At 38.1% G+C, this 27821-nt stretch overlaps 1 protein-coding gene and 1 non-coding gene across 2 annotated transcripts; one reads left to right on the forward strand and one right to left on the reverse strand.

Moving 5' to 3' along the window:
* Positions 1-5093: 5093 nt before the first annotated feature.
* Positions 5094-5200, forward strand: LOC123832856. The gene has a single exon (XR_006788118.1). It is a non-coding gene; the product is annotated as a U6 spliceosomal RNA (small nuclear RNA).
* Positions 5201-7661: 2461 nt separating this feature from the next.
* On the reverse strand, positions 7662-22982 carry FUNDC1 (FUN14 domain containing 1). Its single transcript, XM_045860477.1, has 5 exons — positions 22797-22982; positions 21779-21935; positions 17938-18013; positions 10886-11014; positions 7662-9040 (listed from the first exon to the last, which is right to left on the reverse strand). Exons 1-5 carry the CDS (start codon positions 22822-22824, stop codon positions 8963-8965), a joined length of 468 nt encoding a protein of 155 aa, XP_045716433.1. The 5' UTR covers positions 22825-22982; the 3' UTR covers positions 7662-8962.
* Positions 22983-27821: the final 4839 nt, after the last annotated feature.

Here is a 27821-nt window from a genome sequence, read left to right on the forward strand (position 1 = left end):
TTCCTTTTCCTGGCTGTTTCCCCACAGAGTCACAGAGCCAGGAGGCAAGTGCCATATCTGAGACTCTATCAACCTGGCTCACACTATTTGCCACATCCTGGTGATTCCCTGAGGCCCTGCCGCACCCAATTTATGGGCCCACCCAAGCTGTTTCCAGTAGCTTTTCCATATGAATGGCTTGTCTTGGCTTACACTTCTGATTTTCCTAAATTCTCTCAAACAAGCAACATCTGGCTTCAGCAAGCCTCACAGGTCTCTCTAAGTTTCCCCTAGCCTGGCAGTAAGCCTTGGTTCAGAGCTTGGCCTCGCCTGGGTACCTCCAAACCCAGCAAAAGTAGCGGCCATCTGCAGATCACTTTGTAGCTTATGCTGTGTGATCGCAGACAGAACATAGGCAGTGGCTGACCTTGGACATGCCAACAGCAATCAAGGCTCAACTATAACAGGAGAGTATACACCACCCACATAGTGGGTTCAGCTCAAGTACCTAGTGTGGGTAATAGAGAAGGCTGTGCCACTGGACCCTACATGACACCTACTACATTAGACCACTCTGCCAAGCCTGGGAGACGTAGCAGCTCAGCCTAATACATAGAAACAAACACAGGGAGGCTTCCAAAGTGAGGAGACAAAGAAACATATCCCAAATGTAAGAACGAAACTCCAGAAAAAGAACTAAATGACATGGCCCCAATAAGCAAGTGACTAGATGAAAAGTTCAAAACACTGGTTACAAGGATGCTCAAGGAACTTAGTAAGGATCTTGGCAGCATAAAAAAGATCCAGTCATAAATGAAGGATACACTAATTGGAATAAAGAACAATTTACAAGGAAATAGCAGTAGAGTGAATGAAGTCAAGAATCAAATCAGCAATTTGGAAGATAAGGAAGCAAAAAACCACCAATCAGAACAGCAGAAAGAAAAAACATTTAAAAATGAGGATAGTAGCCCTGGCTGACATAGCTCAGTGGATTGAGTGCGGGCTGGGAACCAAAGTGTCCCAGGTTCGATTCCCAGCCAGGGTACATTCCTGGGTTGCAGGCCAGAACTCCCAGCAACCGCACATTGATATTTCTCTCTCTCTCTCTCTCTCTCTCCCCCTCCCTTCCTTCTCTAAAATAAATAAACAAATCTTTTTTTTTAAAAAATGAGGATAGTGTACAGAACCTGTGGGACAATTGTAAGCATACCAACATTCACATCATAGGGGTGCCAGAAGAAAATGAGCAAAAATTGGAAATCTATCTGAAAAAATAATGAAAGAAAACTTCCCTAATTTGATGAAGGAAATAAACATGCAAGTCCAAAAAACATAGAAAGTCCCAAGCAAGGTGGACACCAACAGGTCCACACCAAGATACATCATAATTAAATGCCAAAGATGAAAGACAGAATCTTAAAAGCAGCAACAGAAAAGCAGTTAGTTACCTACAAGGGAGTTCCCATAAGACCATCAACTGATTTCTCAAAAGAAACTTTGCAGGCTAGAAGGGATTGGTGAGAAATATTCAAAGTGATGAAAAGCAAGGACCTACAATCAAGATGATTCTACCCAGCAAAGCTATAATTTAGAATTGAAGGACAGATAAAAAGATTTCTATTCAAGAAGAGGCTAAAGGAGTTCATCACCACCAAACTAGTATTATATGAAATGGTAAAGGTTTTCTTTAAGAAGATCAAAATTACAAACAATAAAATGGCAATACCTACCTATCAAAAATTGATTCTAAAAAACAAAATAGCCCTGGCTGGTGTGGCTCGGTGGATTGAGTCCTTCCTGCAAAGCAGGGGGTCACTGCTTTGATTCCCAGTCAGGGTGCACACCTGGGTTGTAGGCTGGGTCCTGGTGGGCGGTGTACAAGAGGCAGCCACACATTGATGCTACTCTCCCTCTCTTTCCCTTTCCTTTCCCCTCTAAAAAATAAATAAAATCTTTTAAAAAATAAAAAATAAACATATAAGCAGAAAATAAATGGAATCATAGATACAGAGAACATTTTTATGCTTGCCAAATGGGAAGAGGGCCAGAGGAATGGGTGAAAAAGGTAAAAAAACATTAAGAAATACAAACTGATAGTTACAGAATAGTCCAGGGAATGTAAAATATAGTACAGGGAATAGAGTAGCCAATGAACTTATATGCATGACGCATGGACATGGACAACAGTCTGGGGGGCCTAGATGGAAGGGATCAAAGAGGGTAAAATTGGAACTGTAATAGCATAATCCAAAAATATAATTTAAAAAATAAAACAGTGGATCCAGTCACTTAAAACTAGTTTTATGAGAATTCATTAAGTCTCAAACAATATACTCCCACCCCCATAACTTTCCATCCAAAAACAAAAAAATAAATATTACCAGTAAGCACAATGAGTGATCACTATCTACAATGAAGGACAAAGAAAAAACTTCAAAATGATTTGCAAGTTATCTCATGCTACTTGATGACATTTTGTGGTGCTTATTAACTCCCCTAACTTTAGTGTACTTGTTGTTTGACCATAAGACAAAACAAAACCATCCTTAAACTAGTTAATACTCCCCATCCCCTGCCCCAAACCAGTATATTTAAGAAGAGGTGGATCATTTCTCTCTCTATTTAAAAATTATTAATATTTATTTACTAAACAAAGCAAAAGCATTCCTGAGGACAAATTAAACCAAGGTATACATGTCACTCCATACAGGCCTTGACATTGCTAAGTCATTTTCTTTTCTTCTACTTTTAACTATTACTTTATAACTAGCTTTTTAAATTATAGTTTATAGTTTATGCTATTACAATTTATATTGGGGTGATAAAAAGATTCTGGGAACAGACAGTGGTGATAGGTACACAATATTGTGAATGTTTTTAATGCTTGTGAATCATACAATTACAAATAGGTAAAATGATAAATATTATGTTATGTACATCTTACCACAACAAAAAATCTGTTTTAAAAAGGAGCAAAGAAAATATAGATCAGGACTTCTGGTCCAATGGAAAAGACTGAACATACACATAACCATCTCACAACACCCAAATTCCAGTGATATAACAGAAATTATATTTTAAAAGCATACATAAAAATGCTAGGCATAAACTTAACAACAAAGAGTCAAAACTTGTAAGAGGAAAACGACAAAACTCTTCTACAAGACCAAAAGTAGACTTGAAACAATGGAAAGACACGCTATATATTATGGGATAAGCAGACCTAACAGAATCAATTAATTCTAAGTTAGTACCATATTTTTGGACTATAAGACGCACTTTTTAACCACATTTTTTGCTTCAAAATTTTTTTCCTATTTTCCTCCTCTAAAACCTAGATGCATCTGGGGTCCAGAATACCCACTGCCAAGCTATAGTGTTAGCTGCTGATGGCTGACAGGTGCACCATTCTCCTGAGAGTTGATGTCAGCAGGATGGTGCCTTCCCAGCTGAGAGATTGCCTATTCCACCCCCTAAGGGAGGGCTGAAGTCAATACCTGATAATAGGGATATAAAAAGCCAGTCCCTTGTCACAATGGAGGATAACTCAGTGATGACAACATGACTTTTCTTTTGAGGCTGTAACAAATCATCACAAACATACTGGCTTAAAACAACACGAATTTAGTATCTCACAGGCATGAAGGTAAGAAGTCCAACATGGGTCTCACTGGGCTAAAATCAAGGTATGGGCAAAGCTGTGTCCCTTTTAGGAGACAACAGGAGAAAATCAGTTTTCTTGCCTTTTACAACTTCAAGGGGCAACCAGGATTCATGTTCATGACCTCTTCGTCCATCTTCAAAGCCACAACATAGCATCTGTCTGATCGTTCTCCCATAGTCACACCTTTCTCTTTCTCTTCTGCCTCCCTCTTCCTTTTTGAAGGACTTGTAATTCTGAACCCACCAGGCTACTCTATTTAAGATTGGTTAATTGGCGACTTTAATTCCATCTGCAACTTTCACTCTTCTTTGCCATATATTCACAGGTTCAGGGGATTAGGATATGACCATCTTTGGGGAGCCATTATTCTGCCAGCCAGAGTGCCCTTCATACTCCAGAGCTATTTGCAGGATCAGGCTAAAGCTAGATTCTAGGTGAACCCACATAAAGGGGCCTACAGAAAGTTGTGCCCTTCAACAATCAACAAGATTTGTTATAATAATGTGTAAAACTTTATAGGAACTTAACAAATTGTTCCTACAAGGTTGTAAAAAGGAAGTGTTATAGAACTAAATCCATATCTATCAATACAATAGGAAATCCAGGTCAGGTCATTTATCAAAATAGAAAGTCTAAGAAATATGGTTGTAGTTAATACAAAGAGAAACAAGCAACATAGTTGACACTCCTCTGGGGGAAAAGCCACTTAGCTGAAGAGAGGTAGAGAAGTGCTCTTTTACTAGAGGCCTTATTTTAGTCAAACACCATATGACTTCTTGAACTATGAGCATTACTTTGACAAAACAACTTAAAAATAAATTCAGTGAATGAAGCAGAAAACTTCAAAAGAAAAAGGCCCCTAAAATGGCAATAACCTATTAATTTTAAATTCCTATCCCTGGTTCTAAAAAAATAGCCTTTGCTAACTATAGATTAACATGTACTCACTGTAAAGACTTTAGACAATATAAAAATGTTGAAAATACACGAAAATCCTTATATACCAACCTCTCAGAGATGGCCTCCACGAACACCTGTATGCATACTTATACTCATGTGTACAGTTTTTTAAAAGTGGGATCACACTGTTCATAAACTGATTTTATCACTAACATGGATCTTTCTAGATCAATTTATATAGCTCTACATTGCTCTTAATAATTGTATAGAATTCTATCATTTGAATGTGTCATTTAAAGTAAAGAGTACTTGCCCTGACTAGTGTGGCTCAGTGGATTGAGTACCGACCTGTGAACAAAAAGGTCACCAGTTGAATTCCCAGTCAGGGCACATGCCTGGGTTGCAGGTCAGGTCCCCGGTAGGGGGTGTGTGAGAGGCAGCCAAAAGATGTATCTCACACACTGATATTGCTCTCCCTCTCGTCCTCCCTCCCTTTCCCTTTCTCTAAAAGTAAATAAATAAAATCTTTAAAAAAAAAGTAATAGTAGTACTCATTTTGGCAGCACATATACTGGGACTGGAGTGATACAGAGAAGATTAGCATGGCCCCTGCGCAAGGATGACATGCAAATTCATGAAGCATTACATATTTTAAAAAAAAAGTAATAGTAATTTAACACAAATCAGACAGCCAGAGATGTGAGGGAAAAAGTATACTTATTTTCTTCATCTTTAGTTACAGGGAATTAGCTGATATAAGGATAGAAAAAGTATAATATTTAAAGTAATAAAGGAATCTACTAGAAAAACTACAAATATATTAGCAATTAAAAAAGGGAGGAAACAGTGAACGTGCACAAAATTCCTTACCTTTCAGAACAGACATTCAATATACAGTATCTGAACTTGCACAATAAATGTAATATAAGCATAAATATATTAAAATACATATAAAAAGAACTATTAATAATGGTTGTCTCATAAAAGGGGACAAGGGTGGGCATTTATGTTATAGCTTACCATCATCAAAAATGTACCTATTATGAAAACATATTACTAAAATATAACTGAAAATAGCTAATTATAAAATAGTATAAAACTATGACTTAATTTTTACGTAAAATGCACATAAGAGTACATTATACACACACAGGTAGAAAAGACTCCAAAAGCTATGTACCAAGATAAGAGCAATAATTATAAGTACATCATATTGTAAACATTCTATATATTCTTTACACTGATATATTTTTCTATAATGAATATATTTCACATTATATTTGAAATAAAAAACATTAAAAATCATCTTTTCTTGTGAGGGAGGTTGGAAAGGTATATAAGAATAAAAAATAAAAATCAGTCAAAATGTTCTTATATATCTGCCAAAGCCTAGACCACAAAATACCTATATTCCATTCTTTGTGTTTTTTTTATTGTTCAAGTACGGTTATCTCCATTTTCACCCCACCACGCCCCTCACACCCCATCTGCGCCTCCCACCCTCGAACCTATCCCCTTGGACTTTGTCCATGTGCCCTTTATCCATGTTCCTTGATGGCCCTTTCCCTATTTCCCCCATTATTCCCTCCCCTCTCCTGTCTGGTTACGGTCAGTTTGTTCTTTATTTCAATGACTCTGGTTGTATTTTGCTTGCTTGTTTTGTTTTAGGTTCCACTTATAGGTGAGATCATATGGTATTTCTCTTTTAAATAACCACCTGGTTTATTTCACTTAGCACAATGCTCTCCAGTTCCATCCATGCTGTCCCAAAGGGTAGGAGCTCCTTCTTTCTGCTGCATAGTATTAAGTGTTGGAGAGGTTTTGGAAAAAAGGAAACCCTAGTACACTGTTGGTGGACATGCAGACTGGTGCAGCCACTGTGGAAAACAGTATGGAATTCCCTCAGAAAACTAAAAATGGAACTGCCTTTTGACCTGGCAATTCCACTGCTGGGATTATATCCTAAGAACCCTGAAACATCAATCCAAAAGAACCTATGCACCCCAATGTTCATAGCAGCACAATTTATAGTAGCCAAATGCTGAAAGCAATCTAAGTGCCCATCAGTAAATGAGTGGATCAAAAAACTGTGGTACATTTATACCATATACTCAAGTTCTAATAAATCTTGCAAACAGCCTTTATGTTCTCAAACATACAAATCTCCATTTTAGACAAAGGCAGGTTATAGGTTTTTCATTCTAACCAAGCCGCATCAAGTCCTTTCTGATGGAGCCTCTGAGTCACTGGACTGCTACACAGAGGTTTCCTATTGGTTGACACCAACTCTATCTAACACAGTAATATGCTTTCCGCATGCTCCTTCACTCATTTACATTAGCTGAATACCTACTGTGAGCAAAGCATTACACAGCATGCGTCACAACTTAGAGATTGATAAACACATCCATCTGCCTCAAGTAGGGAAATGGTGCAGACATGAGGCAGAACAACAGGCACTAACAGGGACAAAAGAGTATGGACAGCACTGACATTTTTGCATTTCATAAAAATATTTTCAAACAAATCAACACATACTTGGAGATGTGTGTAAAAAGTACCATCTTTTTCAGTTTTCATTCATGTTTGGACTCTGAAAGTAGTTTTAGCTACTACTCATTTGCTACTAAAACATATGTCAGGCTTTCCTATATTATTATACAACTTTTCATATCGAAACATTTTAGTCTCTATTTTAGAGCAAACATTTTTGTGCCCCCTCCTTTCCTACTGTATCATACACGAAACAGACACTTTAAGTATTTCCAAATGAACACATTGAGCCAGCCATTAGAACTCCCCCACAGTAGTCTGCCTCACTGTTATCAGATGAAAACATGACAGAGATGGGGTGCAGAGAAGCATGGCCAAGGTTCTGCCTAATGTCGAATACAACGTGGGGCAAAAGTAGGTTTACAATTGTTCATATGGAAAATAACACAATACCTAATAAATAATAATAATAAAAACCTCTGTGTTTTGCATACTCGCAACTGTAAACCTAATTTGCTTTACCTATATTGTACCCTTTTAATTCCATAGCAATGAAAAACCTGACAAAGCATAAACAGAGGAAAGTTCAGAGAAGAAAACAAGTATTTATAAGCAACATCACTTCACATTAAGAAAGTCTGAGTTTTATTTAGCATTGTATCTGAGGCACTAATGAGAGTAAAGAAAGAACATGAAGATCAATCTCACATTCAATTTCAAAGAATCTTGTGATAATGAAAGCACACAGATTGTACTCAATCTCAAAAGTATCGAATGCATTATTTTTACAATACACAAAATATACTGTGGAGGACTTGCTACCAAAAGGAAATAGTCTAAATATCTGCAGTCTTTCCGATCCAAAGACTCTAACATGTGTTGTTTTGATGTTTTCCCCAATTCCAATCTAGAACTCTATGGACAAAACAATACAGAAAGCTCTTCTGGGCAAAAGAGCCTCAGAGGGAGTGTGATGTCAGCCCTGAGAATCAAGTCAAATGGTCTAGTGTTCAACCAAAACGATGCTACCGAAAGTTTGAAAGCCTTAATACTTATATCTCAGCCTAGATCAAGGAGACAATCCTCTTTAAGTTATAATTTCTAATTATATAGAAAATCATGGTTCTTCACAGTAAATTCATACTGTACTAAGATTTTAAGGTAATTTTTACCACTTTGTGAAGAGGCCAAAATAATAATTAGAACTTTTAGAACTGAAAAAGGAGATTCACTCAGTTAATAAAATAAAGCCGTGAACCAAATATATATACCCTCAAAATAATTATTTCTGCCAGGCTGCCAGGATAAATAAATAAAAAATAGTAAGCTCACAAACAAGATATATTTTTACAACTACAGATATCAAAGAAAGAAAAAAAGCTTTAAACATGTAATATTTCCTTGGAACACCCTACCCTGAAATTGTTTACTACAGTTATTGTATAAGCAAAGTAAGAAATGCAGGGGAAAAAACAACCTAAAAATTGGTATTAAATCTGTTTAACATCTTTAATAATTGTACTATTTTTAAATCCTTCTACAAAAGAGCATTACCGTTCTTCAGTTTATTGCCAACATATCTTTAAAAAATAAGTCAGCCCTAATGTTGCAGCTATAATACAAAGTTTTATTTATTGGCTCTATATTATAAAGCACAATGAAGAACATCTGATTTAAATAAATGGAAGCCATGTTCTGCTCAGGAATACTACTGTACATATTATACCATGTAGGTTGTTTTATAGCAGATACTAATTTGCCAACCTTCAGATGACAATATGCTAAGTTGTGAATTTCATATTGTTTAGCTAGTTGTTTCTTGTTGCCTTGGACAGCCTGGTGGCATGTAATGTTGAGAGACCGCCTTGTCACCACCACTGCTTTTCTCACAGGTGACTCTGCTGTGGTAGAACACTCATATCCTTAAGATGCAAGGCCTAGCAAAAAGCCTCCCACAAATCCGCTGGATATCACAATGTTCTGTTTGACAAATTCTGTTGCCTAAAACATAAAGTTTAAACAAACATACTCTTAATCATGGTACAAAATGGGTAAACCTCAAAAACATTACACTAAGTGAAACAAAGACAAACTAGGACAAATGTATGATTCCACTTACCTGACTAGTCAAATTCACTGAGACAAACTAGAACAGACGTTATCAAGGGCTAGGAAAGAGGTTAATTGTGGGAGGTACTGCTTAATGGTTAGAGTTTCTGTTTGGGATGATGAAAAAGTTCTTGAAATGGATATGATGGCACAAAACTGTGAATGTACTTAATGCCAGAGAATTGTGCATTTAAAAACAGTTAAAATGATCCACTTTATGTTACGTATATTTTACCACAATAAGAAAAACATTTAAAGATGCAAATTTTAAAAAATTATCTTAATTGTTGAATCCAGAGCTAAGTAATATTTTGAGATGTTTTCCTCAATTCAATTATACTAAGCAAAAATTCTTGTGCAGGTCCTAACCACCACACAAGATGCCACCAGGACTGTTCATTACAAACTGAAGGAGCCTACAGCCACCAGCCAGGACTAGTAAGCTTCTTGGCTACTGAGATTATAAGTAAATTTAACAGACACTGAGTGCCTGCTCTGTGCCAAGCCCTGTTCTAGGCCTCCAAGCTATAGCCAAGCAATAATCTCACAGGTAAAAAGAAATCTACCTACAGAGCAGGCATGAATGGTCCATTCATCAAGTTATTAACACAGATTATTAAACTCCCACAGCATGCACAATGATGTTTATTAACAATCCACTTAGCGAGTAAGAAAAAAATGTACAGACTGAAAAAAAAATACTACCTTGATAAAATATACATTTAACCCAAACAAAATCATGAAGCAATTAGACAAAGCCAAACTGTGGAATATTCTGCCTAGATGCTTCAAAAATGTCAGTGTCATGAAAAACAGAAAAAAAAATCCCCAGAAGAAGGGACTGTTCAAACTTGAGACTTCATACACATGACAACCAAATGGAATACATAATGTTTAAGAAAAAAAAGTATAAAAGATATTTTGCAGAAAAATTTTAATATGGACTGCATATTAGGAAATACTACTGTATTGTTAAATTTGGAGAGAATAATAAGGGTAACTGCAGTTGTATAGAATATACACACCCGTAGGAGATAATGTGCTAAAGTCTTTAAGAGTGAAAAGTCATGATGTCTTAAATAATTAGGCAAAGATAAAAAGTATAAATCTCTCTCTCTCACACACACACACACACAGATAAAGTATATGTTGCAAAACAATTTGGTGAATAGATGAAGGGTTTCTGGGTATTCACTGTATTTGTCTTTTAATTTTTCAACTGGTTTGAAATTTTTCAAAATAAAAAGTTAGGGAAAGTAAAAGGATAGAACAAAAACAAGGAAAAAGAAGCATTGAATTCTAAACCAAGTACAAGAAAATAAACAAGTACAAGAAAATAAACAAAATATCCATAAAAACATTAGTAAAACAATTTATTAATAAAATATACATTTTCAAACTATTTCACCTCAAGAAAAAATTAGGCAATTTTAGTTTTTGCACATCTGGTCTACACACGTACACACATGTAAAAGCAGAGAAAAATTCTGGAAGAATGTTATCAACTTTTACATGGAGATTAAAATAGATGGAAGATGGGCAGAGGAAACTATGTTAACTACTAAAAAAAATAACAATTGAGTTAAATGGTAGCTTGATCCCAAATTTTACTTAATACTCTAGACATAACAAAAAACACCAACTTTTTTAAAAAGAATATAATCCCTAGTTACATTTTCTACCAATAGAGACCCATTAAAAAAATTAAAAGGGAAGCAAAAATGTACATTGTTTTACCTCTTCAATTATGTTGTTGATTTCAGGTGCTGCCTTATTTGCTCGTTTCTTAATCTGTCTTTTTGCTTTGTTTACACCTTTTTCAACTTTCTTCCAGTCAATCTGCACATAGCCACTGTGACTAGCAATCTACAAAAGTGTAATAAAAATGGTTAATTCTAAAACAACCAGGTTGGTAATGTATCTATTATCCAGGAATATATGAACATTCAGATTTCAAGAAATGTATGAAGCTTAGAGGTATGAAACCATAATTTATTCATTAATTTATTCATTTAACAGATACTGAGTGCCTACTCTGTGCCAAGCACTTCTCTAAGCACCCAAGCTACAGCCAAGAACAAGAGAGACATAAGCCTCCACCCTCAGAGAGCTTCAGGTCTGTGGCAGAAAGCAGATATTAAATACACACAATTACTTAAATGTGATGAATACTATGTTAAGAAAAGTACAGTATATGATAGGAAAGGATTCCAAAAACTATATTGTAACTATACTATAAATCTATCATAACTTTTGGAATTTGAGTATTAGCTAATAAAGACTATTAAAGTTATACAGCTAATAAAAAAGCAACTTTTAATTAAATAGATGTTTAATTATAAGGGATAAAACCAATCAGTTGTTAGGTCACTAAAGAAATCTAAAGTAGCCTGATAAATGCTCTTCACTAAATCTGACTCTACTTAAATTAAGAATGCTTTCTGGTAAATGCTTTTGAAAATGGAATATAAAAAAAATATGCTCTACACAAGCTTTATGCCATAAATCCTTTTAATAAAACTATAGCTAAATGCCTACTAACCACACACACAAAAACCCTCTCATATGGTGCTACTGAGACACTGGAAAATCTCAACAAGTCTAATAGTGTGTAAGCCAGTACTCTAAGTTAGTCCCTCCAAATAAGAAAATCAAAATATATAGAATCACACAGTAAGCACCTTTCTTTGTAATATTCAATGTATCACTTTGACTATGAACCACACATAAAATACTTCAATAATGAAAATATCTGATTTTATATAAACTGGTAATCTTAGGTTCAATTTGCACTCTGAATGACAACACAGAAGAATTATCTGTATTTCTTCCTGTATTTATTCACTTTCTATCACTCACTTCAAACTCCAGCTTTAGCAAAACAGTGCTCATTAAATCAAATGGCAAGTGAAAGCTTTTCCTGGCAGTAGTTGACATGGCAATCTGGATGGAAGTGATGATGAACCTTTGGGACTCTCCCATAAGGAGAAACTCTAAACCCTGATTAAAATACAAGGGCTCTAGAATTAACAAAAGCAAGCAGATTTTGAAGGGGAATTAAAACTTGTAGAAAGGGTAACTAACATAGGGTGAGTTGCCCATTTTTCTGGCTTTATCCTGACAGTTGCAGGGTGGTTATCACTTCAAAAGAAAATATGCCATCTTTCCAGCCTGAACAACCAGAGGACAGAGCCCAGGACAATAACAGCTGCCAGAAAGGAGAGATCTAGAGAAGGGGAGTCCTAAATTCAACTCCTGAACCACACATTCAAAAGGCAGAAGTAACCATTCTGCTTGTAGGGGTGTCAAACTCATTTTCACCAGGGGCCACGCATCAGCCTCACAGTTGCCTTCAAAGGGCCAAAATAATTTAGGACTGTATAAATATAACTACTCCATAACAGTTAAGGAGTTGAAAGTACATTTGGCCCTTTGAAGGCAACCCCAAGGCTGATGTGGCCCCTGGTGAAAATGAGCTTGACACCCCTGGCTTAAGGCTAAAAGAAATAAACTGGGATTTGAGCTGCTACCCACCACAGGTAGCAATTTGAGTTTAACCAAGTTAACTGCCTGCTAAAATCATATCAACATACTTCAGAAGCATAAAATAGAATCCAGAGTCTCCACAATATAACATTCCTAATGCCCAGGATAAAGAAATAAATTTACTGGATAGGCTTAATGGCAAAGGTAGATTACAGGAAAGAGTCAGTGAACTTGAAGCTACATCACTATAAATTACATAATCTAAAAACTGGGTAAAAAAATAAATGAACAAAGCCTCAGAAAGTTACCAAAAAGCCCAACATGCACATAATCACAGTCATATTCAGAAGGAAACAGGACTTCCAGCCAAGATGGAAGTGTAGGTACACACACTGTGCCTCCTCACACTACCAGAACAAGGACAACAACAATTTAAAAACAAAAACAAAAAAACAACCATAAGTGAAAGAAAATCGAACTGTATGGAAGTCCGACAACCAAGGAGTTAAAGAAAACACATTCATACAGACCAGTACGAGGGGCAGAGAAGGGCAGCAGGGCAGAGGGGACTCGCCGCAAGGTGGTAGCTGGAGGACCAGGGCGAGCAAGGCACTGGCTGGCGGACCCAAGTGAAGCAGCGGATTGTGGAGTGGGGTGTGCAAGGCTGCAGGTGGCTAGCGAGGCAGCAGATTGCAGACTGGGTGGTCCCACATTCCCACATAGATAAACTGGGAGGAACAACTGGGGAGCTGGAGGGACTATGCAACACAGGGCTCCAGTGCAAGGAGATAAAGCCTCAACTCACTGGCTGAAAATACCTGTGGGGGTTCAGGTAGTGAGAAAAACTCCCAGCCTCACAGGAGACTTCATTGGACAGACCCACAGGGTCCTAGAACATACACAAATGCACCCACCCAGGAATCAGCACCAGAAGGGCCCAATTTGCTTGTGGGAAGCAAGGGGAGTAACTGAAATCCAGCAGAGAACGGAACAAGTGCCATTGTTCCTTCTCGGACCCCTTCCCCACAATATAGCACCACAGGCAGCGATATGGGTTGCCCCACCCAGATGAATACCTAAGGCTCCACGCCTCACTATGTAACAGGTGTGTCAAGACAAAAAAAAAAAAATGGCCCAAATGAAACAACAGAACAAAGCTCCAGAAAAAATACAACTATGCGATGAAGAGATAGCCAACCTATCAGATGCACAGTTCAAAACACTGATAATGAGGATGCTTACAAATTGGTTGAATTTGGTTGCAAATTAGATGAAAAAAATGAAGGCTATGCTAAGTGAAATAAAGGAAAATGTACAGGGAACCAATAGTGATGGGAAGGAAACTGGGGTTCAAATCACTGAAGTGGACCAGAACAAAGAAAGAAACATCGAACCAGAAAAGAATGAAGAAACAAGAATTCAGAAGAATGAGAGGCTTAGGAACCTCCAGGACATCTTTAAATGTTCCAACATCTGAATTATAAGGGTACCAGAAGGGGAAGAGGAAGAACAAGTGGAAAAGTTATTTGAACAAATAATAAAGGAGAATTTCCCCATTCTGGCAAAGGAAATAGACTTCCAGGTAATCCAGGAAGCTCAGAGAGTCCCAAAGAAGTTGGACCCAAGGAGGAACACACCAAAGCACATCATAATTACATTAGCCAAAGTAAAAATGAAGGAGAGAATCCTAGAAGCAGCAAGAGATAAGGGGACAGTAACCTACAAAGGAGTTCCCATCAGACTGTCAGCTGATTTCTCAAAAGAGACCTTATAGGCAAGGAAGGCCTGGAAAGAAGTATTCAACATAATGAAAGGCAAGGACCTACATCCAAGATTGCTCTATCCAGTAAAACTTTCATTGAGAATGAAAGGGCAGGTAAAGCGCTTCCCAGATAAGGCCAAGTTAAAGGAGTTCATCATCACCAAACCCTTATTATAAGAAATGCTAAAGGGATTTATCTAAGAAAAAAGAAGATAAAAAGTATGAACAGTGAAATGACAGCAAATGACTCACAATAATTAACAACCACACCTAAAACAAAAACAAAGTAAGCAAACAACTAGAACAGGAACAGAACCATAAAAATGGAGATCACATGGAAGGTTAGCAACAGGGGAATGGGAGGAGAGAGGGGGAAAAGGTACAGCGAATAAGTAGCATAAATGGTAGGTAGAAGATAGACAGGGGGAGGGTAAGAATAGTATAGGAAATGTAGAAGCCAAAGAACTTGTATGTATGACCCATGGACATGAACTAAAGGGAGAGAATGTGGGTGGGAGGGGGTGTGCAGGGTGGAGGGGAGTGAAGGAGGGAATATAGGACAACTGTAATAGCATAATCAATAAAATATATCTTTTTTAAAAAGGAGAGAAACAGGAGGGAACAAATAATTTTTAAAAATAATGACCAAAACCTTCCCAAACATGGTTAAAGACATACATTTACAGATTCAAGAAGCTCAGTGAACTCCAGGTGATGATCTGATACAATAATGAAACAATACTTAGATGAGGTGTGGAGTGTGGGAAGCATGCAAGTGTAGAGACTGCAAGGCAGAGCACATAGAGAAGTTCAATAAATGATAACTAAATTGTCATATTCCATAATAGGGAGCCAATAGGTAATATCTCAAACTGAAAGATCAAAAACAAATGTCATAAAGGACACATGGAAGCCAAAGTGGAGTAGGATGGAGGGTGGGAGGTGGGGATAGCTGGGGTTGGTGGGAGTAGTGGGGGGAAAATGGAGACAACTATACTTGAACATCAATAAAAAAAAAAGGGAAAAATGTCCAATAAACTTGTTTAGAGAAAAAAGGATAAATACTTTAAGAGTCAGCTAAGTTCAAAGCAGTTGCCTCAGGGGGAGGGAAAAATGGAAGGGTAGTGAGGAAGGCAGAGTACTACTCTAATCTGTAACAAGTGTTGTACGTGTATTTGACCTTTTGAATTATGGGCATGTACAACTCTAAACAAATAAATTGAATTGATTTGTATACCACTATCTATTTTAACATGGCAATGTGATAATACCTACCAAAAAACACTTTTGAGTTACTAGAAAAGCTTTAAGTGCTAAGTAAAGTAACATTTATATTTAGATATAAGTAAAGGTAACAAAAATATGGAAGTGGGCCTAAAGAATAAGAGGCAATTAGTCTAAAAGCCATTTGTTACTCTTACTTCCTCCTTATATTTCTACTAGGTTTTCAATGTAAGTTCTATTTGTGAGAAAAATTGCTTTGATGTAGGTAAGTCCCATGTTGTTCTTCTTAGTGACTTCAAAGAACATGTGGACTAGGCCTGGAGAAGTGGAAGGTGGCAATGTGGACTTGAGTGGTATATACCAAGTGGACTGAAATGGACTTCTGAAAAACTGATATGCAGAGTGAATTGCAATGTGTAATTCCCTCTATTCTGTCAACATTTCAGGAAGCTCTGCTCAGGCCAGTAAACAAAAATGACTTTCCACTAGACAGAAATGACAACTGAGTTTTGAAACTCAGAGCTATAGAATTAGATATCTTAATTCTTAATTTACATAAACCAAAATCAAAATCAGCTTAAATAAAAGTATCTTCTGTACAAGGCCGGCATATTCACTGAAAGGAAATTTAGATATTCACATTTTTTTACCTCTTACCACAAGTAGAAAGCAATTATTCCTAATAATGTCACCAACAGAAAGAAAAATTATTTTTTAAAAGCTATTTAGTAAACAATTCAAAATCTGTACTTAATACATACAAATCCAATCCCTTTGCACTTCAGGCAACAACACTGGTTATTACATGATCAATGGCTTAGGTGTTGAAGTAAGATTTTGGCTGCTGTGACCATCAATCATTTTTAAAATCTAGTATGACTGACAATTCTCTGTATCTTTAAAATTGCTGCTAACATTCATTCCCAGAGATTTTCACTTTTAGGATTTACTATATTTGATTTTCAGGGAATAATATTTTTGAAAAACTATATGCCAAACAGACATGAACTCCAGATAACATCCTCATAAACATCCACTAATGGCAAAGCATTTTTGAATCTTAGAGGAACATGAACAAAACTAAAATTTCAAATCTACCTACCTCAGAAATAAGATTATGGATTTCTTAAACCCAATTTTCCACTCTTTACATTATTATAGTTCCCTAGTTTAAAAAAAAATTAGATATTGCTAACAGTAATTTCCTCTGTAACAGAAAACTAATGGCTAAGAAATGGGAAGGAGACCCTTTAAAAATTATGTACGGTGTGTGAATTTTAAATATACGAGGTCTGTCCAGAAAGTATCCATCTACACACTACGAAAAGTAGACATTTATTAAAGATACAAGAAACACTGAACATAGGACAATGACACCTCAGTCCCCTTCAAAGTATGCACCTTAGGAGCTTACACAGTTCTCCCAATCGCCAGCAGCTGCCCCGTCATATCTTTCTGAATCTCATCAAGGGTCTGAAATCTTTTCCCTTTCAAAGGTGATTTTAGTTTTGGGAAAAGCCAGAAGTCACAGAGCACCAACTCTGGGCTGTATAGGGCTGAGTCACCTGGGTGATTTGATGTTTCTCAAAAAACTCTGCATGAGACGTGGTACATCTTAGAGGCTCATTGTCATGATGAGGCTGCCAATCACCAGTTATGCATAGCTGCAGCCTTCTGATTCATCCAGATAGTTTCCACCGGAGGAATGTTCAAGCTTAACACAAAATTCAATGCAGATTCATTGCTCTACTCACTCAGTTATTTTGAAGGCAATAGCCACACAGTACACATGCTCACTCAATGGCATCTACCGCCCCCAGTGACTAGCACAGTGAAGTCGTCATTGTTCATTGTTCACACGTGCACATTCCATCCAGCCCACTCTCCTTGACTGCCAGGTTATATCGATGTTGCAAAAACCATTCTCGTTATATTAACAATGGCTGGACTTTTTCGAGACAGACCTCTTATATTTAAAGTGGTAAGGATGAGTAGATTTATATTATTGATAAAATGTTTATTTTGCTATGGAAATGCTTTAAGGGAAACTGGGTAAGTAATAAAAGAAATGAGGTACCATGAATTTTAATAATTGTCTTGTTAAAAATTGGGATCATACTGTGTATAAAAAACTTAGAACTATGGGAATTATTGTCTTTCGTGACAGATGCCAGCTTTCCATACTCATTTGAGTTTTTCCATAAACTGATGCCTAAAAGAAAAATTCCATCTTCTATTAAAATGGATAGGAGTGAAATGGCTAAACTTGACTTTCTCAGTTCCTAAGCAGAGGCAAGTAAATAAAGTTCTGACATACCTGAAGGAGAAGAAAGCCACCACCTACTGCAGTTGCTGCAAGTTTTCCAACTTTCTGAAACAAAAATCCTGCACACCTTTAATGAAATAACAAAAAAATGAGATTAATAATGAATTAAACTCTTTCCCTCTTCTACTTTTTACTTCTTTCCTAACAAAACTTAATGTCTTTCCATTTCTTTTGATCATGTCCCTTACCTACTCAGAAACCCTCAATGTTTCCATTCAGTTATATAAGCTAGTCAAAAAAGGCACAATCTAAATTGTCTGAGATATGCTTCAGGAATGGAGAGGAGGGGAATTTGTAGGAAAAAAAGATTGGCTACTGAAACTGAAGGTTGGGCATTCAGAGGTTCACTATACCCTTCCTTCTCTATTTGTAAAGGTAAAATTCTGCGTAGTACAAGTGACTTGTTTTGTTTTTTAGTAGTCAAGATGTTCTACATACCCAGCTGACCCTCACTCTAACCAAAACTTCTGCTCCAACCCAATTAGTTTCCAAATAGGTCAAAACCACTGCTCAAGCTATTAATCTCCCTGCTTCTAGGGGTTTCTACCTAGCTCTGCCTATCTAAAAAAGTGTTTCTACCCTTTCAAGGTCCAGTTGGAGTTCCACCTTCATGACTCCACTTCAGCCCACATGTCTCATGGCGTCCTTATTTATATCTATCTACCTCTATATTCAATCTGTTTTGTTTCATCTATCCATTAAGAATGTCAACCCATACTCCTTTTATGATTTTCTCCTTCCAGTGAGCTCATATTCCCTTTAGTATTCTAGGTCCATAGTGTGCAAAAGAATCTCAGATTGCTAACTCTAGTCTTCTGTACTGGGTTAAATAATGACCCCTCAAAATCTATGTCCTTCCCAGAACCTCAGAATGTGACCTTATTTGGAAGGTTATTGCAGGTGAAATTAGTTGTGATGAGGTCATACTGGAGCAGGGAGGACTCTAAATCTAACATGACTTAATCCACTATGTCACAGAGACACACAGAGGGAAGATGGCCATGTACTGACAGTGGTAGAGATTGGAGTAAGTCTATAAACCAAGGGATGCCAGAGATTGCTGGCAACCACCAGAGGCTAGGTGAGAAGCATCAAACAGATTCTTACTCTGAGCCTCCAAGAAGAAGCCAACCCTTCTAATACCTTTCAGATTTCTATCCTCCAGATCCATGAGAGAATTTCTTTTTAAAAGCCACCTAGTTGTGCTACTTTGCTAAAACAGCCCTAGGAAACTAATATGCTTTCATAATTGGAAAATTCACATTTCCAATTATATCATGAGCTTCTCTGTCACCCAGAACCACATACAGACATAACGTTTTATTACACTTCACTTTATTTGTGCTTCAAAGATGTTGTATTTTTTACAAATTTAAGGCAAGGCCCTCTACCGGCAAAAATATTATGACTTTCTTTATTGTGGTGATCTGGAACCAAACCTGCAGTATCTCTAAAGTATGCCTATATCGAAAAAATCCCAAAGCAAACAACATCATCTTTTCAACCAAACTGACTGTTGCTAAGGTCCCAATCTGTTAATGATAGCACCATTCTCTAGGTTCACCACCTCATGTTCATCCCAGACCCTGCCTTCTTCATCACCTTCAAGGTCCAATTGATTGCCAATTCTATATACTCTATCTTTAAAACATTATTTGACTGTCTTCCTTCCACTCTCAAAGTATCATTATCTTGTTTCCAGACTACACTAAGTAACCTTCCAGACCCTCTAACTAATCTTCACTCCTCCCATCTATCCTAGCAACCACCCATCCAGACATTAGTTTTAATTTCTTAGTATGATAAAAGAAAAGTACAACTACTTACACTTAAATATAATCTCAGCCCCCAGTCATATCCTGAATTGGTCTGAATTGTTAACTATTTAGGTTAATGCCTATTAACCATTCTTCCTTAATGTACATCACAGCAGTACATCTATTTTATACCCTAAAAAAATTGCAAAAATTTACCACTGAATCTAAAGTCATTACAACAAACCACATGTGTGGTATTAGTCCTATTACACAGTTCTGGGTCAACACCTAGCTTTTATCCAAACATATGTATTACTATAAAAACCATGTCCCTCAGTAGGGAAGTCAGCAACAAAGGCTCAGAAAAGGGAAAGGAGGATGCAGGCCCCTACCAGATCTCAACAATATCCCAGGAAGTGTGCTCCACAAGCATGTGTATCCTTTGTCTGATGGCATGAAGCACTAAAATGAACCTACTAATTTCCCCTGCTCTATCTCTAGGCTTTCCAGACAAACTTCTACCAACTATGGGGCTTCTCAAGAATGTAACCTATGGGGGGAAAATGGGGACAACTGTAATTGAACAACAATAAAAAAAATTTTTTTAAGAGTTTAACCTACAAGGAAAAAATACACGATGATTTAATTCTATTGTTCAATTATGTTTTAGTCTTTCTTCAGATGGGGCTTTAGACCCTGACTTATATTAACCAATCATCCATGGCACCAAACTATGACCAAATTGTATTTTTAAGCATAAAACCAAACCCTGAATTATGGGGTCCAAGTTACAACCAGCCTATGGAGAATAATCTAAATGACTAGGCCCCTGACAAGGCATCTCTTCTAATTACAGGCTTTTTTCATAAGCAGTATGAATAAATACATATCATGAATAAATACTGCACCTAACCATCACAGAACCTACACAATGAATGTGACTACCATAAAATGATATTTCTAAAAAAGATTTTATTTATTTATTTTTAAAGAGAGGAGAAGGGAGGAAGAAACAAAGAGAGAGAAGCATCAATGTGCAAGAGAAACATGGATCGATTCCCTCGCACGCCCCTGACCGGGACGTGCCCTGATTGGGAATCTACCCAGCAACAATATCCCAGGTTTGAAGGCCAGTGCTCAATCCACAGAGCCACATCATCCAGGCTATCATAAAATAACATTTACAAAAAGGCATAGAGGAGTACACCATTGTTCCAAGGTGCGTGTAAATACAAATTTAAAAAATAATTTTATACTTACCAAGTTTAAATATGTAAATATTTAAATTAATGTAAGATTAATTTAACTTAGAATCTATAAAAAACTGATTGTTCACAAGTTAAGCACCCATGCTAACTTCAACAATTCTCTATGGTCATGAACATTTTCAAAATAAAGGGTCATATTTGTGTCTGACTCTTGTTATTTGGCTAATCTTTTATTCTAGTAACAGGATTAGATCTATAGTAGCAACTATGTAATCATGTGGTGTGAAATGTTAACTGGTTAAGCTTAATGCTTATTAACTGTTTAATGTATTCCACAATATTTTTAGAATAAACAATCAGCCCTTTAATTCCAACAAAGAATGTTCCACAACTCTTCAAAGAATTATAATCCAAACTAGTCCACAAAAATCAACAGAATCATCTGTATCATAATCAATAATTTTTACTGAGAATTTTACACTGTTCTGCACAAGTCACCATCCTGGAGACCAGTTCTACTGTGGGAGTTCTTACCGCTTTCTCCAGTTATTAGCACTCAACAAGTAAAAATTATTTATGTGTAATTAACTCATCTATTTCTTCCTCTTTACTATCACCAAATCAGATCCACTATATCTGCTGAATTTGAGAAGGGGGAAAATATATAAAGAATCAAAGGAAGGATGAGGAGGGAACAGTAGAACAGTGATGGACAGACACTGGGGAATATCAAAACCCAACAGTAATAATTACACTAATCATCGGGATTAACAACATAAAGCCACTGAGTGAGCACTGCAAGTGTAGCACACAGAAAAGGGCAGCAGTCAGGCTCCCAATAAAATGTAATGAAAAAGATGTTCTCACCAGCCAGTCACTCCACCCATTACAATCTGGGTGGCTACTGAGTATTTTTCTACCATAGGTCCAGAACTGTGGCCAAAAACACGATTCCACCAGTGGTGTCTTCTTGCATACTCAGTTAAATCCAACACTTCGTAAGAGTCATCATCACTTTCATATTCTTCAAAATACAAAATAGAAAAAATAAACTTACATTTTCATATTCTTCAAAATACAAAATAGAAAAAATAAATTTAGAGTCAACCAAAAATTAGAATGCCCTATACAATTTTTATGTTACAACTCACGGTTATTTTGGTTCTACAGTAAAACCACAGAGATGGAAACTAACAGTCTGTTACCTCAAAATCCCAAAGACTTGGGGCCTCAAGAGTAAAAAGCCTAGCGTCTCCTTTCCAAAGGCCCAGAAATAGCCTGGGGGCCCAAGGCAGAACCAGTCAAAGTTGCACAGCAGTGAGGGGTCGCCCACTGCGCACCCACCCCGGCCCCGAAATCTCAGTAAGATCAGGTCAGAGATACATACACAGCAGTAGGGATGTCCCCAACCCCCAAATCTCAAAGGGTCAGGTCAAAGTTACACAACAGTGAGGAGTCACCTCCTCAAATCTCAGTAGGGTTAGATCAGTTTCACACCATGAAGGGTCACCCCCAAATCTCAGTAGGGTTAGGGCCAGGGCAAGGTTCACTTTCTTCAGCGGGAGAAAGAGGGAGTCCTCCTCTGACAGAACTGTTTAGGGGCCTGGCAAGAAGAAATTACTTCCGAGTCAAGACTGAAAAACATGTTTGAAGATGGAAATGAAAGGCCGCAGGTGGGATGTTTTGGGAGTGGGGGTCGCTCTTCGCCTGCGTTCCAAGAGGGGAGGGAGAGTCCAGTTTGGACGAGTGTTCAGAGCTGCTGCCTCAAGAAAAAATGAGGGGGAACCCCAGGAGCCCTGAGACAGAGGAAGGAAGAGGCGCCCCAGAACAAGGTCGAAAATTGTGAGTCGCGTATCAGATACTACTTCGCGCCCTAGCCGCTCACCTTGGGGAGGGGGGTTCCGGGTCGCCATGATACCGCCGGCGGCCTGTATTGAAGGTGGTCGCCAACCGCCCTCCTCTCCCCACTACTTTAAGAGCCGCTCTAGGCCCAGGTGGAAGTCAGTGATCTCTTTTTTCTTCCTCCTCCTTCTCCGCCTCCAAGTGCGTTATCCTGTCCCCACCCCTCCTCTCAGCGCAGGGCGTGTAGCACAACGCTGGGGGTTGGGGAACTGGAGGTAGGCTAACAGCCCCGCTAGGGCCTGTGGGAGTTGTAGTCCGTTACCCTTGCAACCCTGGCTCCCACCCCAAACACCCTAGAATTTCCATATCTAATTGTAATTTTTGTTTTAAATAGCCTCAGGGCTGAAGGGGAGGGGTTCATCACTCCTGGTGGTATAAAGCAAAAACCAGCTTGGCATTTTGAACAGTGTAGCAGAATTCAAGCCCTTAAGAAAAAAGGTTTTTAAAAAGAAATAAAAGCAATCCTGTTTCAAACCATTCTGTCCTAAGAAGGCAAGGACTCACCAACGGGTGGAAAATTTTTCTACCTCTCTAGTGCTGAAAATTGGAACCTTTTTATCCACTTCCTCTCCACATGTTTCCTACCAGTAACCCAAGGGAGGTAGAGAAATGCCTAGGAACTGACGTGACACCAGCTGTTCCAGAGGACATACATTTTTAGCATCATTTTATTATTTAAAGCTGACAAAAGAACCAGATCTAATTCTAGACCTAGAGACCTCATGGGCTTCTGTAGAATGAGAAACCATGTTGATCACCAAGCAGCTAACACAGGTTCACGTAAACCAGCCTTCAAACTTGTTTTGAATTTGCGTTGCACCTGCATTCATTGTACAATTTAAAAAGCCCTCTCCTCGGTATTCGTTTTAATGGAAAAACAAATTCTTGTATAGGTTGCATTACTTAAAAAATTGACTTACATAATCATGCTTGGCTTTTCAAATCCTGGTGCTTTAAATACAAGGGTTGATTCTCTGAAGTTTCTTAGCCTGTGGCCCCTGAAATGCATTTCTAAGACTGGCTGGAGATGCTACTGTTCAAAGACAATTACTTTGTGTAAGATTCACTTTTCAAAACAAAACAACTTTAAGGGAAATTAGTCCAGGTGTTCTCATTGAAAGATTTTCCCAAAAGTTACAGATTGGAGTTCCTACACTTCTTCCTTTCCATGCCCATGTACTCCTAATGAGATTCTAACAAATAGAGAAATAGCAAATGATAGACCACTTAAAGAAAAGAAAGGAGAAAAACAAGACAAAGGAAAATTACAAACTGAAAGAATGGCCCTGGACACAACTACCTGCCATGACTCAGTTTTGTTAAGAAGTTTTAATGTCAGACAATCCCATGTGGTTACTTTAGGTCTCTGAGTTTATAAGACCACCATGCAAGCCTCCCCTGAGTTTGTCAGATTTAATATATGGCCCCTTTTACATCCACATTTCTTACCCAGTAGTGAAAAAGCTGTCATTCTGTTGGCTCAATAACAAATGGTTTATTGTGTAAATTGTATACACAGACTTTAATAGACGCTATAATCTTCCTGATGGACTCAAGTGGGTGATTTTTTTATTCCCATTTTAAATATTGTATTTTCCCCAGTCAGCACTAATAACCATTTTCATCATAAACACATTTATCTACCACTATACCAAAACGTAATTTGAGTAATCCCCAACTTCTCAGTGGGTAGTATTCCAAAGTTTGAGTGATTTATTTAAAATAGAAAACATTTTCTATTTAATCCATAATGAAGAGATAATAAAACTATTCTTTCCTAATCTTCACCTTTCCTCATTGTCTTTGGAAACCTCATTTGTTAAAAACAATTTAGTCAGAATGGAGAAAAACAAAAGGAGACAAAAACACCAAACAGAAGAGCATTTCAAACTCCCTGGGCAATCTAATCTCCCCCATTAGCTCCAACTGTCACTCCCACTAGATATCTGCTTTTGAATGACGCACTATACATGAACCTACACCAATAACAAATTCAGTCAGTTCTCCTTTTCCCTTTCTCCTCTCCCACAGTTAAGTAGCCACTTATCCTGTGCTTGCACTACCAAGGTGGTGACAACCATTCTGTCCTTGATTCTGTCCAAGGCCATCCTTTGGACCATTGTAATGGCCTCTCAATCGGCTTCTTCCTGAATTTTCTTCCCTCTTCCAATCTGACCTCAATCTAGTCTCTTCTGTCACTAGAACTTCCTTCCAAAACCTAAATCTGACTATAGTTGATCCCTGAACAACACAGGTTCAAATTGCACAGGTCCACTTATACATGGATTTTTTTTTTTAAATAAGTATTGTAAATCTGCCTGACTGGTGTGGCTCAGTGATGGAGCACCTGAAGCAAAGGGTCGTTGGTTCCATTCCCTGTCAGGGCACATGCCTGGATTGCAGGCCCAGTCCCCAGTAGGGGGCGCACAAGAGGCAGCCACATGTTGCTGTTTCTCTCCCTCTCTTTCTCCTTTCCCCCTCTCTAAAAATAAATACATATTTTTTAAAATATTATAAATTTATTTTCTCTTCTTTATGATTTTCTTAATAACATTTGTTTTCTAGCTTCCTTTTGTTGAAGAAAAAAACACAGACCCAAAATGGCATCGTTTGTGCTAAAATCCCATGTTCTAATTGTAGTTTCAACCTCTCCCAGAAACATGATCTTAATCAACCAGTCTGTAATTTTCTGGTCAAGAATTACTAAAGTAATCTGTCCCTTGGGCCCTCTCTATCCCCACCCTCCTAGAAAGAACAGGCAATCTGCATGATAAAAACCCTTCTCATTCTCTTTGCCCAAGCAAAAGATGTCCCCCTGCAAAAAATAACAATCCATTTTTTTCTTTTTTGTTAATAGGGCCCTTTGCCCCACCTGAGTTCCTATAAAAAATGCATTTGTACAACCCCTCAGAGAGCACTTCTAGTTGCTAGATGTGATGCTGCCAGGTTCATAAAACACTGAACAAAGCTAATTAAATCTCCAAATGTATTAGGTTGAACTTTGTTTCTTAACACTTTATTGTAAGAATGAATTATATAATACCTACACAAAATACGTGTTAATTGCCTTGTCACTCATAAGGGAGGTCATCCTTGGGCTGGCTGGTAGTGTGTGGGTTCTTTGCTTCATGTAGGACAGATTTCACAACATGAGTCCAGGATTTTGAGCATATGTTTATTAAAGCTGAGTACAGTGAAACAAAGGAAGGGCTTAGGGTAGAAGCAGCAGGAGACACTTTAGGCAGTGCTCTGCTTTGGGCTCTCTAGGAACTTAGTAGAAAAGAAGTGAGCCATGGTGGGGCTGCTGTGAGTTTTCTGAAACTTCAGAGAAAAGGGAGCCTTGGAGAGTTTCAGGGGTTAGCCTGGGATGAACTGCCATTGCCTGTTGTTCCCCTCCCTGATTGCAAGTCTGCTGGGGACTCTTAGAGTTTAGTAGAGAAAAGTAAAGATGCATGCCTGAAACAGAAGAAAGGCATGGGCATGCTCTAGAGAGGCCACACTGGGTCTTTGTCTTGAGGGTTCTTATCTGTTTTCTAAAGGTAGAAATTATAGGGGAGGTCATACAGGATGATCACAATAGAATATTCATCAGCTTTATGCCGATGAACCAAAATAAGATTTATTCATCATTCCTTGAGTGTGGTTGGCACAAATGGCACTAATTGTATTTCTGTTATCTATCTTCCTGAGTAGGGAGATTTAAACTATTTACTCTCTGGTTGGAGAGAAAAAATGTAAACCATTTATTCTTAAGCGTCCTTGTTACAGAACAGACCCAAGGTGGCGGTGTATGATATACTATTACCGAAAGGAACCTCCTTTTTTCTGGGAGTACCCCCACCTACTAAGTTTGCCTTGCCCGCCTCTAGGGGAAAGACGTCTCTCAATGCCAGAGATTGGTGAAAAAGAAAGAAATTATTTATTTAAAAGCTATACAGACTTTGAGTAATGACTTAATGCCTTCATTAAAATACTAAAGTCTTTTAGAATACCCACAGACACACACAGTTCTTCCTTCTCCCTCTGCCCTAGTCTGGGATACAGTATCTCAGGAAAAGAAGTAGAAGTCTGTGATTTGGGCTCCTGGCACCATCATCTGTGTTGCTGCCACAATCTCCAGTTAATCCAAAACCATGTGGCACCTTCTCATGGCCCATCAGCAAGAGTCCTTTTACCCCTTTTCTTCCAGACAAAGTGTCTCCTGCTTCCTAAGCCAAGTGGCAAAAGGGAGCACGCCAAAGCCGCGTAGTTTTCCCCTGGGTTGGCTGCTGCCACGCCTGGATTTAAATCCCAGTGCCAGGCTTCCTCTGCAGCCCCATTTCCGACTCCTTCCAAAATCAGTTACACCTGCCAGTATTCCTGTATTCCAGCTTTCCTGGGCTGCCATAGTAAGTCTGGGCAGATGTGGCCCCATGGCATGAAGCCAGTCATCTCCAAGCTCTCATGTGGGAGCTGTAACCAGGAGGAGTTGCTTCCCAGTTCCATCTGGGTGGAAGTCACTTCCATCCCCCTGGCTTAAAGCATGGCCACAGCAATTTAACATATTCATGAAACCAGTTAAAGGTTATAGATATGTTAAATGACCATGCCAGAGGTTAGCTGCAAAGCTGTTGCTGTACGAAACAACTCTCAGTGGCCCTGCTCTATGTGTCCCATCCCTCAACTCAGACTTGTGGGGGTAAGGACATCCTATATATATATTTCTAATATTTCCTGGACACCTTGAGTTCTGGACCCCATTACAAATCCCTATTTGGGGCCCCCCTTTTGGCTGCACCCTGTTACATTCTTGGTTAGGGAAGATATGATTTTGTGATTTACTAAATGGCTGTTAAACAGCTTGGCCATTTAAATATGTCTCAGTTTCTCTATTTCACTTGCCCTGGCTTACCTGTCTCAGACTGTTTATCTTATCAGTAGGACTTCTGACAGTAGTTAAATTGCCAGGGGGTCAAACACCCAGATTTTTTATTGCATGGGGATCAGCATGGGGTTCTATTGCCCAATA

Source organism: Phyllostomus hastatus, unplaced genomic scaffold (genome assembly GCF_019186645.2).
Source record: "Phyllostomus hastatus isolate PE091 unplaced genomic scaffold, TTU_PhHast_1.1 phas_scaffold_200, whole genome shotgun sequence".
Classification (NCBI taxonomy): domain Eukaryota; kingdom Metazoa; phylum Chordata; class Mammalia; order Chiroptera; family Phyllostomidae; genus Phyllostomus; species Phyllostomus hastatus.

What these genes read in the sequence shown, in the direction of transcription:
- FUNDC1 (XM_045860477.1), bottom strand. Translation starts at nt 22,824, where the DNA reads ATGGCGACCCGGAACCCCCCTCCCCAAG. An exon ending in CCGGAACCCCCCTCCCCAAG is followed by an intron (nt 21,936 to 22,796) that starts GTGAGCGGCTAG and finishes TGTATTTTGAAG; the next exon opens with AATATGAAAGTGATGATGAC. An exon ending in ATGGGTGGAGTGACTGGCTG is followed by an intron (nt 18,014 to 21,778) that starts GTGAGAACATCT and finishes ATTTCATTAAAG; the next exon opens with GTGTGCAGGATTTTTGTTTC.